The 16,631-nt window shown below is 41.6% G+C and overlaps 1 protein-coding gene across 2 annotated transcripts in view; it reads right to left on the minus strand.

Annotated features, from left to right (window-relative positions):
- Nucleotides 1-10,719: 10,719 nt before the first annotated feature.
- The window catches only part of TOP2A (DNA topoisomerase II alpha), a 31,038-nt gene continuing 25,126 nt past the window's right edge, over nucleotides 10,720-16,631 (minus strand). For both annotated transcript variants that reach the window (XM_058284226.2, XM_058284227.2), the window contains exons 30-35: nucleotides 15,675-15,827; nucleotides 15,300-15,423; nucleotides 15,152-15,195; nucleotides 13,056-13,193; nucleotides 12,145-12,335; nucleotides 10,720-11,826 (exon numbers count right to left, since the gene is read on the minus strand). In XM_058284226.2, coding sequence (XP_058140209.1) covers nucleotides 11,698-11,826; nucleotides 12,145-12,335; nucleotides 13,056-13,193; nucleotides 15,152-15,195; nucleotides 15,300-15,423; nucleotides 15,675-15,827 — 779 coding nt within the window. In that variant the 3' untranslated portion in view covers nucleotides 10,720-11,697. The remainder of the gene's footprint in view (nucleotides 11,827-12,144; nucleotides 12,336-13,055; nucleotides 13,194-15,151; nucleotides 15,196-15,299; nucleotides 15,424-15,674; nucleotides 15,828-16,631) is intronic.

Raw genomic sequence — 16,631 nt, forward strand, 5'->3', positions numbered from 1 at the left:
ATGTGCATGTAACTTTAGTGACTTTTGCACATCCACCTAACGGTATGCTATTATTTCCTTTAGTTGGCTTTTTTTTTTTAAACCACTGTCATCAGCGATATCTGGGAAGAATAAGTTTGATCCACCTGAGTTTTTTCCTAATGCCCAACAGTCTTTCCCATTTCCCCTAAAAGTGTCTCATGCTCCTTTAGTGATGCATGTGCTCCATACTGTGGGAAACATTAGCACATTAGCCCAGAGATTGCTCAGAAGCACACATCCCTCTGCGCCCTCATTCTCACCACACAAACCTGAACCCAGTTGGGCTCATGCTGCGGAGGCGGTACCCCAAGAAGGGCGTGCTCCATACACGGCTCTTTTGGCTTCTACATCATTCCCTTGTTCAGCAAGGGCAGCGTCCTGACAGGTGGCGCTTCAGAAGCTGCGGGTTCAGAATTCCCCAGGGTGCTGCTTCCGCGCGTGTGGAAGCACCACCATCCAATCTGCACACGCACGTGCTTCTTTCTTCACACCCAGCCCGCCCAGGTAGGCTCTCCCCAGCCGCCTGCATACCCTCCACTCTGGACAGCCTTTTGTTCCCTGGTCAACTGCAGTTTATCCTTGCTCTACTCTGGTTTTCAGCCTTTGATTCCCAATAATCTCTCAGGTTTTGCGATTTTACCACCAACTGGGCCCCGCTTCCCGGGCCGGCCTCAGCGCCTCCCTCAGCTCTGTGATTACTGAGGATCAGGTTCGGCTGTGACTAGCAGCAAAAAACCTAAGCATCGGCTTGAACAGCAGAAGCCTGTTTTCCCTCACAGAAGAAGGCGGGCGGTGCGTGGTCCGGCGCTGGGAGGGCGGATTTGCGGGCGCAGGCTCCTTCGGATCCCCGCGCTGGTCGCGGCCCGTCCTCGAGAGCCCCAGAGCCTCCCGGGTTCAGGGCACCCGCGGCCAAGTGCAGGGACCGCCGCCGGGGGCGGGCCGGGAGTGTCACGTGACGGTCTGCTCGCACCTCATTGGTCAAGATGAGCTCCCCTGGGCCCACCTATCCGCAAGGGAGGCTGGGAAACGCAGTCTTTCTTCTAGAGCCCAAGAGGGAGCAATTATCCCTCAGTGTCACAGATCAGCTTCTGTTTTGGCTCTCAGCAGGAGATGGGGCAGTCGTTAATAAAGGCACCCAGTTACCCCAATTCTGCCACTGCCAGCCACTTCTGCACAGCGTCTCCTCAAGCCCCCAGTGTTGCGACTTGCTTGTGCCTTGTGACCCCACCCGGCCATAGCACTCCCCTCTGGGCATTCTTTCATGCGCCTGTCAAGCCCTGTCCCCCACTTTCCCGTTCTTGGGTAGAGGAGTCGTTACCGCCAAGCGGAGGCCTCCACCTCCCTCCTTTTCCTTTTCCCATTTTCCTTTTCCCTTTTCAAGGTTGCACGTCTCCTTCATCAATAAGGATGTGGCTCAAGCAGTTGGGCACCCGCCTGTCACATGGGAGGTCCCGGTTAGGTTGGGTGCCTCCTAAAGAAGACTAGCAAGATAGTGAGCTGACACAACGTGATGGGCTGGTGCAGTGAGTTGACAGGAGAAAACACAATGAGAGACACAACAAGCAGGGAACAGAGGTGGCTTAAGTGATTAGGCGGCCTCCCTCCCACATGGGAGGTCCAGTTTCATCCTGTGCCTCCTAAAGAGTAGGGGAACAGACACAGATAGCACACAACGAGCTGGCAGAGAGAACAGACAGTGAGCACAAACAATGAGGTGGGGGGAATAAAAAAATAAATCTTCTTTAAAAAAGACAATAATGCGACCAGAACAGGCTAGTCCCTTCCAGCAGCCATCTGAGCCACTGAGGGGCTTGGGAGTCCCTCTCTTCCTTCCCTGGACAGACCAGGGTGAATTGAGGGGAGATCTCGTGGGGGTGGGGGTGTGTCTTTCAAAGTCTGTTTTCTCCTCCATCCAGCTTCGAAAGGCCGGTGTCTGTAAATGCCAAGATGTATATGCAACCACAGCCACAGTCACTGCCTGTCGCCTGGGGTCCCCACACTGTCTGCATTGCCCAAGCCTCTGGATCCTTGAGATGTAATTGAGAGAGTCTAGGGAGGTCCCTGCCTTTCCAGCAGCCATCAGGGAAGACCATGCAGGGCAGAAGTGGATCAGGTCAGCTCAAGATCAATGGACCAGCAGACCACAGCAACCCCCTCCATGACAGCAATTGCTCCTGGGCCCGGAGGACGCACTTGGCACAGGCCCTGGAAAGTTACTGAATGTTACTGGGGCAGGACAAGGTCACCTATGGATTGGGCTTCCTTTCCTCCTGCTGAAATAACATTTTCTGGCGTGTCTTTTTGCCCTCAACAGGATGCATTGGGGCCACCTGGAGGCCAGAGAAGATATGGTCTTACCCAAAAGAAACAGAAATCTGACTCCTGAAAGTACTGAGGGAAAATGTAAGGGGGGGGGTGTCAAATGATAAAGCTGCTTTAAAAAACAGTCGGGCAGTTTCTTGTGAAGTTAAACATACACTTAACATATGACCCATCAATTCCACTCTCTAGGTCTTTACCCAAGAGAAAAAAAAGTCCATAAAAAAAATTGTTCATAGCAACTTTATTCATAACAGACCAAAACTGGAAGTAATCCAAATGTCCATCAACAGGTGGATGGATAAACAAAACCATACAATGGAATAATATTCAGCAATAAAAAAGAGGGAACTATTTATACACAAATAACATGGATAAATTTCAAAAACATTATGCTGGATGAAGCCAGACCCAAAAGCATAAATACTGTTTGATTCTATTCTATTTATTTGAAGTGCTAGAGCATTAAATTAAGGAATAGTGATAGAAATCAGATCACACTGTCTGGGGTCAGAGATAGAAGAGATGGGTAAGAACTTTTTTGGTGCTGAAAACGTTTCATATCTTGATTTTGATTGTGGATATGCAGGAGTATACATTTGTAAAAAGTCATTAATCTGTACACTTAGGATGAATGTGTGCATTTTATATATGTAAATTCTACCTCAATAAGGTTGAATTAAGTAGAAAAAAGTAATGCATGTCTCTACGGAAAATCTTTTGAGGAGGTAATGAAAGCAGAGAGCAAGGCTTTCTCCACATCATGGTTATACACTTGTCTCTGAAAACTCCACCTCTTAGGGTAAGCCTGTCTCCTCCTCCTCCTAATCCCACGCTCCACACAGGCCCTCCTCTTCTCTATCATCTGCCTCTTTCCCTTTCTTATGAAATAGAGTAATTTTTTTTTTTAAAGATTTATGTATTTTATTTAATTCCCCCATCCCATCCCCCTCCCCGGTTGTCTGTTCTCTGGGTCTTGTGTCTACTTGCTACGTCTTGTTTCTTTGTCCGTCTTGTTTCTTTGTCCGCTTCTGGCTTCTGTTGTCGTCAGCGGCACGGGAAGTGTGGGCGGCGCCATTCCTGGGCAGGCTGCACTTTCTTTTCACGCTGGGCGGCTTTCCTCATGGGCGCACTCCTTGCGCGTGGGGCTCCCCTACGCGGGGGACACCCCGGCGTGGCACGGCACTCCTTGCACGCATCAGCGCTGCGCATGGCCAGCTCCACACGGGTCAAGGAGGCCCGGGGTTTGAACCGCAGACCTCCCATATGGTAGACGGACTCCCTAACCACTGGGCCAGGTCCACTGCCTGAAATAGAGTAATTTGGCCTGCTTCTATCAGTTTGACTTTGTAGTGTTTGAAGGCGCCTTTTGTGCACAAAACAAAGATTCTTGGGTTTGAATTCGTATTCAATTTATTAAAACTAAAAATGCTTCAAAAACGTACTTGTTGGGGGAAGTGGACTTGGCTCAACAGAGCATCCGCCTACCACATGGGAGGTCCATGTGGACGAAAGAAAGCCTGCCCAGGAGTGGAGCCCCACGCGCGGAGAGCTGATGCAGCAAGAAGATGCAACAAAAAGAGACACAGATTCCTGGTGCTGCTGACAAGAATACAAGTGGACACAAGAGCACACAGTGAATGGACACAGAGAGCAGACAAATAAGGGGAGAGAAATAAATAAATAAATAAATAAATAAAAAACGTACTTGTTGGTGAAAGAATGTAGCTCAGTTGTTGAGCACCTGCTTCCCATGTATGAGGTCCTGGGTTCGATCCCCAGTACTTCCTAAAACAAACCAAAACAAAACAACTTACTTATTTTCCTTTTAGGTCTTCAAGTTCAATTTACAAATTTTGTTATTTTATGTATACTTTTAATAATTTGGGTATAAGAATAAGACTAATCAATTTTACTTGCTTTTTGATTAAAATTCAAGTATCTTATATTTTTGAGAGTTTAAAATTACTTAAGCAATGCACACAAATTACAAACCTGGTTAATTAAATTTCCAAACACTGCCAAATCCTGATGGGGAAGACTTACAACCCTAACAAATAACATTTTCCTATGAATTTAAACAACTCCTGCAAACCTAATTTACAAATGTAGTAGTTCAAGTTTGTTTAAACCTTGTCTTAAGGCTTTCATATTAAAATCACATCTAAAAATCAACTACACATTTAAACTGAAATTGCAAGGCTATTAATGAATTCTCTTAAACATTAGGAGCATTTAAAATACGTAATACAAACACATGGGAAGCAGATGGGGCTCAAGCCCTTGGGTTCCTGACTGCCACATGGGAGTCCCCAGTTCCACTCCTAGTGCCTCCTAAAGAAAACGAGCAAGGCAGCAAGCTGGCATGAGGGACTGGTGTGGCAAGCTGACACAGCAAGATGATGACACAACAAGGAAACACAATGAGAGACAACAGGCAGCGAGCAGAGGTGGCTTAAGTGATGCCTCCTAAAAAAAAAGGTGAGCAGGTAGCGCAAAACAGTGTGGGGGGGGAGGGGGAAGGAAGAAATAACTAAATAAATTAAATCTTAAAAAAAACACAATGAACACGTTAGACTGATGATTATGAAACATTCCTAAATTTAGTTCAAAATTAAAAATACTATGGGTTTGATTACTTCATCGTTTCTATGTTTATGTCTTTACAGTCACAAATTGTAAAGTCATCTACCCAGCTACTCATGGGTAGTTTAATTTTCTCAGATGGGCTGAGAATTACTAAATAAAAAAAAAAACTAAGCCTGAGATTCAAGTTTAGAGATTTAATGCTGAGACTTGAGACTGGGCGGGTTTTTTTCTTGCGGTTGAGCCCTATCTGCTTTGTCAACAGGAGTCGCCAAGCCCTCCTGTTCAGTGGGAATTTGTTTTATAACTCAGTTTGTCAGATTGTTTGCTCATGATTAGATTAAGTTTAACAAAAAGTTTAAACTTCTTGGCAAGAACTCTGCATGGGTGATGATGTGTACTTCCCATTGAATTACATTAGGAGCACATATGTCAGTTTGTCCTGTTTTTTTTTTGCCATGCTAAGTTTGATTTTTTTTTTAGGTTCCAGGGCCAGGAATTGAACCTAGGACCTTGTGTGTGGGAAGCTGGCACTCAACCACTGAGCCACATCGGCTCCCATAAATTTGAACAGTTATTGTGATATCTGCCAGACCTCTCCATTGCATAGGTATTTTTTCCCTTTATAACTTTCAAAGATAGGTTTTTATGTTCTCATATTAGTCCTTTCATAGATGCCCTTGTTTAGCAAAGATAATCACAAAGCTCATAAATTGGGTATGCACTCTGGGAATTCTACAACCATCCAGGTGGCAATGCAATCATTTTTCCATCCATTTCAAACTCCCCTTTTCCATCCTGTAAGAAAAAGATATATTGATGGTTTCCATGGAGCTTCTTCAAGGCAGATGGATAATTTCTCCACAATGCAAATCTCTCCCCAGTAACCACACTGCACATTCTGATACACACTGCTGCAGAGACAACTGGTCAGTTCCAGATTATGTTTGTAGGTGATAGTTTTCTCTTTTAAAGAGAAAAAAAGTAATGAAAATCTCTACACAGTAGAGCTTTCTGGCATAAAGACACATAGATCTGAGATCGCAATTCAAACATAAGAGTTTCATTTAGCAGGAATGTTGGCTACCATTTTCCATTCATTTCTATTCTCACTGTGATTTTCCACAGTTATTGAAAACCTGTCTACTGGGCAAGAAGGGAGTCTAATGCCACTACACAGATTATTACCAAAAACTGCAGCCAAAGCAAAGGACCTGCTGTCTGCCTCATAGCTACTCTTTTAGAAGTTGGAAAATGATAGGACAAGAGGCTCAGTGTCCATATGGTAAATGCAGTTTGGGCACAAGACAATGAGTTCACCCTTGACTGCTCATTCTCCAGTGTCATTGCCTTTCTGTGGTCCTCTGATTAATTTCTTTGCCTACACTGTCTCCTCCATTTTATAATTGTAGCCTTCATACCAAACCGAAGATGGCTTTATGCAGACAAACAGCATCAAGGTCTTTGGAAATCTTGCTGTGCATCAGACCAGTAAAAGCAGTTTCACATCTGGAGGCAGGCTGAAGTCAACCTGTTTTTACAGACTTTTTGTTTTTCAGAACAACTTCACTGCCTGCTTTAAAGATGTCATCATCAGGAGTTACAACCCATCTAACCTTATATAAATCAGCTGGTAGGGTACATAGCTTGTGAAGTTTTTGTACCTGGGCCAAACAGAAAACAGGAAAGACTGCAAGGCTTTTCAGAGGATGCTTTAATGAAAATCATCTTGTGTTCCTATTTGGTCATCCCAAGAGCATCAGTTATGATGTGGTTGAGAACTGAAGCCAAATACTGTGATGGTAATTCTGTGTTCCTTTGTCTGTTTTTTTTTTTTTTTGTTTTAGATTTTAGTTTTAAAAATTTATTTCTCTCCCTTCCCTGCCCCCCAAGTTGTCTGCTCTGTGTCCACTCGCTGTATGTTCTGTGTCTGCCTGTATTGTCAGTGGCACCCGGAATATGTGTCTCGTTTTTTTGTTGTTGTTGCGTCATAAACTCTCTGTGTGTGCAGCGCCATTCCTGGGCAGGCTGCACTTTTTTGCGCTGGGCATCTCTCCTTACGGGGCGCACTTCTTGCACGTGGGGCTCCCCTATGCGGGAGACAGCCTTAAGTGGCAGAGCACTCCTTGCAGGCATCAGCACTGTGCATGGGCCAGCTCATCACACGGGTCAGGAGGCCCTCGGTTTGAACCTTGGACCTCCTGTGTGGTAGGCGGACGCCCCATCTGTTGGGCCAAATCCACTTCCCATGTCTGTGTTCTTTTTATATGTATTCTTTTTTTTTTTTTTTAAGATTTTAATTTTCTAATTTTTAATTTATTTCTCTCCCCTTTCCCCCATCCCACCGCTTGTCTGCTCTCTGTGTCCATTCGCTGTATGTTCTTCTGTGACTGCTTCTATCCTTATCAGCGGCACTGAGAATCTGTGTTTCTTTTTGTTGCGTCATCTTGCTGTGTCAGCTCTCCGCATGTGCAGTGCCATTCTTGGGCAGGCTGCACTTTTTTTCGAGCTGGGTGGCTCTCCTTATGGGGCGCACTCCTTGCATGTGGGGCTCCCCTACATGGGGGACACCCCTGCGTGGCAGGGCACTCCTTGCGCACATCAGCACTGTGCGTGGGCCAGCTGCACACGGGTCAAGGAGGCCCGGGGTTTGAACCGCGGACCTCCCATGTGGTAGGTGGACGCCCTATTCATTGGGCCAAGTCCGCTTCCCTATATATATTCCTTTATACATATATACTCTTGCTATTCTTTCATATTGTCAATATCTTTTCTTAGCTCTTTTATGTATTTTTCTGCTAATTGAAAATATTTTTTTCAGTTTGGCTAATAGTTCTGCTTCTCAGTGAAGGCTATAATTCTATATTCTTTTTGCTCTTGAAAAGTTATGTTTCTCAAATGTCTTGATTGGCTGGAGCCTATTTACTCTGGGGTTATTTGCTACATTGTAAGGCTTGTTTAAGGGGAAATTTAGGGCTCAGTTCTCCTTAGCTTCTGGGAGCTCAGTAGGCGGGCGAATCAGCCTGAGCAGAGTGCCCCAGCACCAGAAAACTTAGTCTCGCTCCCCAAAAACACAGTTCAGTCAGAGCTTTACCCTTTAACCACAGGAAGATTCATTCCTAAATTGTAATCTCTAGCCTTGGGGCTTTGGAGGAAGACGGATGGAGAGATTATTTAACTCCCAATTGTTTCTCTGAATTTACAATCACAGGGCTCCTGTGCTGGCCTGATTTTATTCCTGAAGACACTTGGACCTGCAGCAGACACTGTTTGGTAGAGGAGAGGCAAGAGCAGAATTCCAATAGTTCCCCTCCTTGTTCTACCCATAGCCAATTAGGTTGTCTTCTATCCCAGTCCAAAGCCACCATGCCATACCACACAAATTCAAAAGAACTCCCATTACTTCAGAGTTTCTCATCATTTTGTTTTCCCTAGTTCCTCTGGGCTTTATCTTCCTGTAGTGGTACTAGTTCATTCAGCATCATATTAGAACTGGAACCCATGTTACTTTTTTTTGGAAAAATATTTTATTAGTTTTTATTTTTTAAAAAGTTACACATACACATAATTTTAAAGCCAAACAGTTCAGCAAGATTTGATGCAAAATGTAATAGCTCTCCATTCTTCTGCCCGCTCCACAGATGTTAGCTGATTATTGTAGTTTACTACTTTTCTCTGAACTTATAACCAGGAAAAAAGTTATAAAATTATTTTCACTTGGAAAGAAAATATAAAATTTACTATAAAAATTGCAAATCTCATTTATGCAGAGAAAAGCAGTTGACACTTTGCTGTAACTTGCAATGGGCCTTTCAATGTACCTAACAGTGGTTCTCAAACTTTGGTGTGCCTGTTATAAAAACGTTTTTAAGTAGTTCTGGGGTGGGCCCAATAACTTGAAATTCTAACAAGGTTCCAGGTGATGCTGATACAGCTGGCCCAGGGGTCACAGATGAAAAAACCCTGATATATAGCTTACACCGTTGCTCTTCAAGTAGGGTCCCCAACCAGCAACATTGTCACTTGGAAACTTGTTAGCAATGCAGAATACATCAGGCCCTATTCCAGAATTATTGAATCAGAATTTCAGTTTAACAAGTTAGCTAAGGGATTGGTAATCAAAAGCCAGAGAAGCACTGGTTTATATTTGAGCCTCATACTGTATAAAGGCCAGCTAGCTCCCTTCCCTACTTTATTAATATATTCGTTATAGTCAGTAAAATGTACCATTTTATAATGTATAATTTGATGAACTTTGACAAACTACCCAGGAGTTTCGTATCCCCCCCAACATAAATGAGGACTTTCCTGTGCTACTAAATGTTTTGGGAAAACATGACTTTCAAAGGCTGCACAACACATTGTGAAGATGTATAAGTTCAATCAATTCCTCTAGTGTCAGTTATTTATGCTGTTCCCAATTTTTCACCAGTATAAATAATGCTTCAATAAACACTTTTGGCATAAAACCTTTTCTGGGCTTCAGATTTGGGAATAACTTTTCAGAAGTAGAATTACAGAGGAAAGGGATACTGGACAGGCAAACATCGATGTCAATTACCCTAGAAGAAATAGTTAATGAATTAAGTAATTTTCTATGTGATCAGAAATCACTTAGAAAATTTCATTGCAGCAGTAACAGTGCAAGGTGATATGAAAAAAGCTTACTAAGATTAGTGTTGAATCAATTATCAACTAATATAATTTTTGAATCCTTTATTTTTTCAGTAACTATTCTTTTATACATTGTATGTAATATGTAATTTAAGCAATGCTACATATGCTTATGAAATAACCACATTGCATGAAGGGTGTAAAACTATAACCAGAAAGTTTATTGGCAGTAGAATTTCTATCTTTTCCTTGAATGTCAGAGGCTTAAGAAACAACGAATACAGAGTAAAGGAATGTATTCTCTTGGAGTCTTTTCCTTTAGTTAGGCAACACTTTACTGATGAGGAGTGAACCTCCACTTTTAAAAGGGAAGCATTTTTGAACTTTTTCTTTCTAAAGAGGGATTTATAACATGCTTTCTCCTTTTTTGTAAGTCAAGGTGTATTTACCAGAGATTTCACCTTTTGATCCCTTTTAAGGATAGGGAAATGGCATTTTGTGTTTTCAGTTGCTTCTTTGAATATGATTAAGTTTCAAGTCTTTTTCATTTGACTGTAGCTTTTCTCTAGGGAACTGACCTTTCATTTTCTTAGTTCATTTAAAAATTATGGAGTGGTATATGGGAACTGTATTTTATGCATGATTTTTCTGTAAACCTACTTTTCTAATAAAAAATTTTAAAAATTATGCTGTTTTAACTTCTTGACTTTTAAGTGTTCTTAAGGATGCCAATTATTTTTCATTGTTATGAAAACATAAAACATTTTCCCAGCTTTTTTCTTCTTTACCTTTAATTTTTATATTGGAAACTATAAAAAATTTTAAGTTTATATAGTAAAATCAACCTTTTTATGATTTTTGTCCTTGGGACTATGTTAAGGTGTGCATAATATTAACTTTTTCTTTCAGTACCTTTTGCAAAGTTTAGTTTTTAACTTGAAATATCTAGTCTACTTGATATTTAAATTTAGGTATAGGGTGTGAGGAAAAAGTTGGATTAACCTAACATTTTTCCCCTCCAAATGATTAGCCAGCTGCTCCAAAATAATTTACAGAATTTTTACTTTGCCTACTGGTTTGAGATGCCACTTTTATAATGATAACATATAAAAAGTAAAGAAGGCTGTATTTCAGAGTAGGGAAAAAGTGTGATTCAGAAAAAAAAGGGAATCAGTGGGCTGCAATGTTTAGAACATTTTATTAAAGTACAAAATTGTTAGAATTAAGCTAAATAGAAAAACATAGTAAATATTTACAAAACATTGACACCACCACTCAAGTCACACATACATAATAATCCAGAAAGGTCTTAAAAAGTTTATAATCTGAAATGATGGAGGTTTCCCAACATGGATTTAAACAGCTCACTGCTGAGCACGGCATTAATATAACATGTAAGATCCTTGAGGGCATGTTGTTCCCCACTCTTCAGTGATGCTAGGAGTTTGTTCCTTGGGAGAGTCAGACTCAGAGGCAGCCAGAGAGCACAAGTCAAGAGTTGAGATAGTCACATAACTGGTATAATTTGTTTCATCCTGTTGACTGTGTTGGGGTTATACAGACAGAGCTAGGATGTTTTTCTTCAGCTTATGATGATATTCAAAAGGATAAGAAGAATATGAACACTTTCTCATTGCTTAGAATGAAAATTCAGCACTTAAGAGGCTGTGCAGGGAATATTTACATTAGAACTATAAAGTTATATCTGATGTAAATTTAAGACAAAACAGTATTTATTAATCATGCTTCACGCTGTCTCGTATTCACTGAAACTAGGAAAGGAGGCAGAGTAGACACTTTCAAATCAAAGTGCTCCAGAGCTTTAGCTTAATGAATGGTCAGTAACCAGATTACTTTATGTTGAAGTGACCACACAACTCTCTCGAGTCCAGAGGAACTTAAAATCAGATTTTAAAGACAAAAGAAAACAGACTCAAAACAGACAAAAGCAGAGAAGAAACAATGCCAACGGACTGATCACTATTTAGACAGAATTATAAAAAATTAAGGTGGCACTTGGCTCTACTCTCTTCACTTTCATAGTTCTGGATTAAAAATACCTCCCAAACTAAATTCAGAAGGGAGGAAATTAAGAGCTTCAGATAACTTTAAAACCAGTCTTGCTTGGGCTGGTTTAAAAAACAACCATCTCACATTTTAAAACAGATCATCTTCATCTGATTCTTCAAGGTATTTTATAGGTTTCCTGGCCCGTCCAGATTTTGCCCGAGGAGCCACAGCTGAATCTAAGTCCAGATGGAAGTCTTCACTCTCCCCTTTGGATTTCTGAAAGAGAAAAGCCCAAGGAATTTACATAATATAAACTTAACAGCATAATTTTAATGTAGGAATTTATCAATAGACTACAATCCAAGGAGCTTTCTACCCTTTATTAAGTAGTTAGGAAATAAATATAAAGCAACGTTCCTATTGCCTAAATAAGTAAGTGGAATATTTAACTTCATTACAACTAAACCACAAATAGTAAAAACTAATGGATTATGAGATTTAAAATTCTTTGAAACAAACAAACAGACCCCACAAAAGTGCTATATTATTAAGAGCAAAATACCTAACAGCAAAAGGATTGGCTGGCATAAATACCTTGCTTGTGGCTGCTTTAGAAATCATTTTTTCAAAATTAGAGTCAGAATCGTCAGAAGTGGATGGTTTCCTTTTGCGGGGATTCTTGGTTTTGGCAGGAACAGGCTTCTGAGAGATGCCTGGATCCTTCTTGGCTCCCCCTTTTGCTGCAGCCCTTTTTTTGGTGGCAGCCGTGGAGGTAGAAGACTGACCTGCAAGTCAACACAGACATTCATCATGGCTACTCTTAGCTCCATTTATCTTATTGTAAACTAACTTTAGCAGCCTGTTAACTGCTTATTTCTAACATAGGGAAAGACTAATATACCTGAAATCCTCCCCCTTCACACATACTGGTGCTTACAAATCCTACCCCTTTCATAGAAATGAGTTTTATAAGGTCTGGCACTTTGAAAAATAAGCTGATTTTAAACTTTTGGGGAAGTGGACTTGGCCCAATGGATAGGGCATCGCCTACCACATGGGAGGTCCGCGGTTCAAACCCCGGGCTTCCTCAATCCGTGTGGAGCTGGCCCATACGCAGGGCTGATGTGTGCAAGGAGTGCTATGCCATGCAGGGGTGTCCCCCGCGTAGGGGAGCCCCACTCGCAAGGAGTGCTCCCTGTAAGGACAGCTGCCCAGCACAAAAGAAAGTGCAGCCTGCCCAAGAATGGCACTGCACACATGGAGAGCTGACACAACAAGATGATGCAACAAAAAGAAACAGATTCCCAGTGCTGCTGATAAGGATAGAAGCGGTCACAGAAGAACACACAGCAAATGGACACAGAGAGCAGACAACTGGAGGTGGGGAGGGGGGGCGGAGAGAAATAAATAAAAAATAAATCTTAAAAAAAAAAAAAGCAAATTGATAAAAACTGCATCCAATCAGTCAATCCCAATATCAACCCATCTTAAAGATTCAGGCTTACTTTTTGCTGCTGTTTTCTTTACTGTCACACTCTTAGAAATTGGGTTTATAATTTCAGTTTCAGTTGGTAAATCAGCAGGAGGAGAGCTTGAAGACAGTGGTACATTGTCCTTAGCATTATCAGCATCCAGGTTCATTACTACAAATGTAAAGGAAAAGAGTACATATAAGCAAAACATGAAAATCCACTTACTGCATTGTCTGCCTTGTGAACTCCTATTTAAAGACCAACTGAAACTTTTCTGGAATATTTAAAAGATACTCATAAAGTTTTTTCCTTTCTTCCCCTCCCCCTCCCTGCTGTTTTTGCTGTGTCCATTTGCTGTGTGATCCTCTGTATCTATTTCTTTGTCTTTTCTTCTTGTCTTTCTTCTCTAGGATTCACTGGAATTTGATCCTGAGGACCTCTGATATGGAGAGAGTTTCCCTGTCAATTGGGCCACCTCAGTTCCTGGTCTCTGCTGTGCTTCACCTTGACTCTCCCCTTCATCTCTTTTTAAAAAAATTGTCTTTTTTTTTTTTGTTGATGAGACATAGCTCACAAAAAATGTTACATTAAAAAATGAGGTTCCTGTATAACCGCCCCCCCACCCCCCCCATTAACATTTCATCATTGTGGCACATTCATTGCATTTGGTGAATACACTTTGAAGTACTTCTGCACCGCATGGATTATAGTTTACCTTGTAGTTTATACTTTCTCCCAGTCCATTCAGTGGGTTATGGCAGGATATATAATGTCCTGCATCTGTCCCTGCAATATCTTTTAGGACAACTCCAAGTCCCAAAAAAGCCCCTACAGCACACCTCTTCTTCCTTCTCCCTGCCCTCAGCAACTCCCGTGGCCACTGTCTCCACATCAATGATACAATTTCTTCCATTGATAAAGACAGAATAGTTCTATAGTAGATTACCAGTAGGTTCACTCTAATCCATATTTCATTCCTCCATCCTGTGGCCCCTGGGATGGTGATGTCCACTCCACCTCTAAATCGAGAGGGGGCTTAGATCCCACATGGCTGATGGATGTGATTCTCCTGCTTGCAGTTCTAGGTACTCTCAGTTCCCTGGTGTGGTGGAACTGTTAACAGGGAACTGTCAGCTCCCTGTTAGCTGACCTGGGAAAGTCCTACGAACTGGAGAATAGGTGCTGCAACTCTGCTGAGGTTCAGGACACAGCTGGCACATGGCAAGTCCAGAGATTCAAGTCTCCTGAGTATACACCAACCCCAGCACCAACCCCAGGTTCAGTAAAAATGACAGAAGAGGCATGTGTAGAAAGGTCACCTCTGATTCCTACTCCATCACACTAAGGAGCACAAATTCCAAAGTAGGGCCCACTGGCAAGGCACTGAACTCCAGAGCCATCTGCCATGACTATAGAACCTGTGTGTCTCTGTAGTCCTCAGGAACACCCGTATCTGGGGTTGTATCTACTTTGGCTGTCTCTGGGATCCTGCTGCAACGTGCGTAAGCACAACCCCTCTCATGACTCTCAACTCATTTCGAAGTCTCTTAGCCATATAAACTCATTTGTCTTTACTATTTCCCCCTTTTATATTCATGGTCTTTTTCTAGTTGCATACCAGCTGGTGATTGGTAGTAATCCCTCAGCACCCTTCATCTCTCTTTTGTTGCGTCATCATCTTGCTGCATGACTCACTTGTACAGGCACTGGCTTTGGCTTGCCACATAAACTTTTAACATACTAAATGTAGGACCTTCATGTGTAAAACAAAACTAATGAACAATATCAACATAATGCTAACAAGAATCCAAATTTACCTTCAAAGGCAGTACTTGGTAAATTATTAGAGTTTCACCCAAATGAGTAAAAATCTAAGAATGCTTTTGAATTGGAAAACAGTAATGCCTGCTTTGGCAGTTTAAAAAGTTTTTTCACACCCAAATCATCTTGACATCAATTAGGCAGTTAATAGTACCCTCTCTGATTTTAAGGGTGAAGAAAATGAAACCCAGAAAAGCTGTGAGTTGCCAAAGTTACATTATTAGTAACATAGCCAGGATCAGAATCCAGCTGGTCTTCCGAGTGCCTCAGTAAAACAGACATCTTAGTATTTTTACTTAATTACATACCTGACATGGCACTTTTCTGTGACTTCAGTTCTTTGTTGGTACTTCTAGAATAGAAAAATAGCATTTTAAAAGAGTCAGTCAACAAAGAATATACCAACTACAATTAAAAAATAGTCACAATAACATCCATATTAGGTAAGATACTTACTTTGGGGAAGTTTTGGTCTTAGGTGGACTAGCATCTGAAGGGATAAAATCTTCATCATCAGTTTTTTCATCAAAATCTGAGAAATCTTCATCTGAATCCAAATCCATGGTGAATTTGTTTTTTGCTATTAAAAACATACATATGCAAAGAATCAAAGAGGATAATAGGAAAAACATTTACTCCACAGATTGGGATACCATTTTATGAAGATTTAAGCTTCAGTTTAATCTCCTAGAAGATACTTAGATTTTCAAAATTTTAATACTAATATAATTATTGCTCTAAGTTATAATAAATTCTGGGACTAATGCCATGAAGCATTATTGGCCATTCTAATCTTGCAGCTTGTCTACCATGTTCTTCAGCTGTCCTTACTTGCTACTCTTCGAGGCTCTGTTTCTCGTGGAGGGACATCAAAATTACTTTCATCATCACTCATATCTGATTCAGAATCAGACCAGGGATTTTTCTTCTTTCCCTTTTTAATTGGCTTAAACGGCAATGTAGTTTGTTTCTTTGTCTTGGTACCTAAAGGAGAAATAGGAGTTAATCACCTTTAAATATGTTCACTTTTCTCTCTCACCTAACTATCTGTCAAATATTTATTGAGCACTGTGCTAATACTGGGAATAAAATGATCAACAGAAACAGACACAGTCCCTGTTCTTGTGGAGTTTAGGATTGGTCATAATACCCTGTAAATAAATATAATGTATTTATTTACATATGTGGTATTTATGTATGTGTGTAAATATGTCAGGCTTCGGCAAGAAAGACCCTTGAGCTGAGATCTGAAAGTTGAACAGAGTTAACTAGTTCAAGGGAGGTGGGTGTGAAACATTCCAATTCAGGAAATAACAAGTACATAGGCCTTGTGAGGGAACATAGTGTCTTTGAAGAATTGAGAGAAGGCCAATATTCTTAGAAAGCAGAAGTCAGGGGGAAAGTGAAATAATTAAGGTTGCTCTTGTAATTGGAAGCAGGTGTGGCTCAAGCAGCTGAGCTCCTGCTTCTCACATGGGAAGTCCCAGGTTTGTTTTCCGGCCCGAGTACCTCAAAAAGATGCTCTATTTCTAGGGAAGCAGATGTGGCTCAAGCAGATGGGTGCCTGCTTACCACATGGGAGGTCCCGGGTTTGGTTTTCCGGTGCCTCCTAAAGAAGATAAGCAAGACAGCAAGCTGACTCAGTGGGCTAGCAGCGGTAAGCTGACACAACAAAGAATAATCACGAGGAAACACAATGAGAGACACAACAAGCAGGAGCAGTGGTGGCTCAAGCCATTGGGTACCTCCCTTCCACAAGGGAGGTCCCAGGTTCAGTTCCTGGTACCC

The sequence above is a fragment of the Dasypus novemcinctus genome, chromosome 21 (assembly GCF_030445035.2).
Source record: "Dasypus novemcinctus isolate mDasNov1 chromosome 21, mDasNov1.1.hap2, whole genome shotgun sequence".
NCBI classification, from domain to species: domain Eukaryota; kingdom Metazoa; phylum Chordata; class Mammalia; order Cingulata; family Dasypodidae; genus Dasypus; species Dasypus novemcinctus.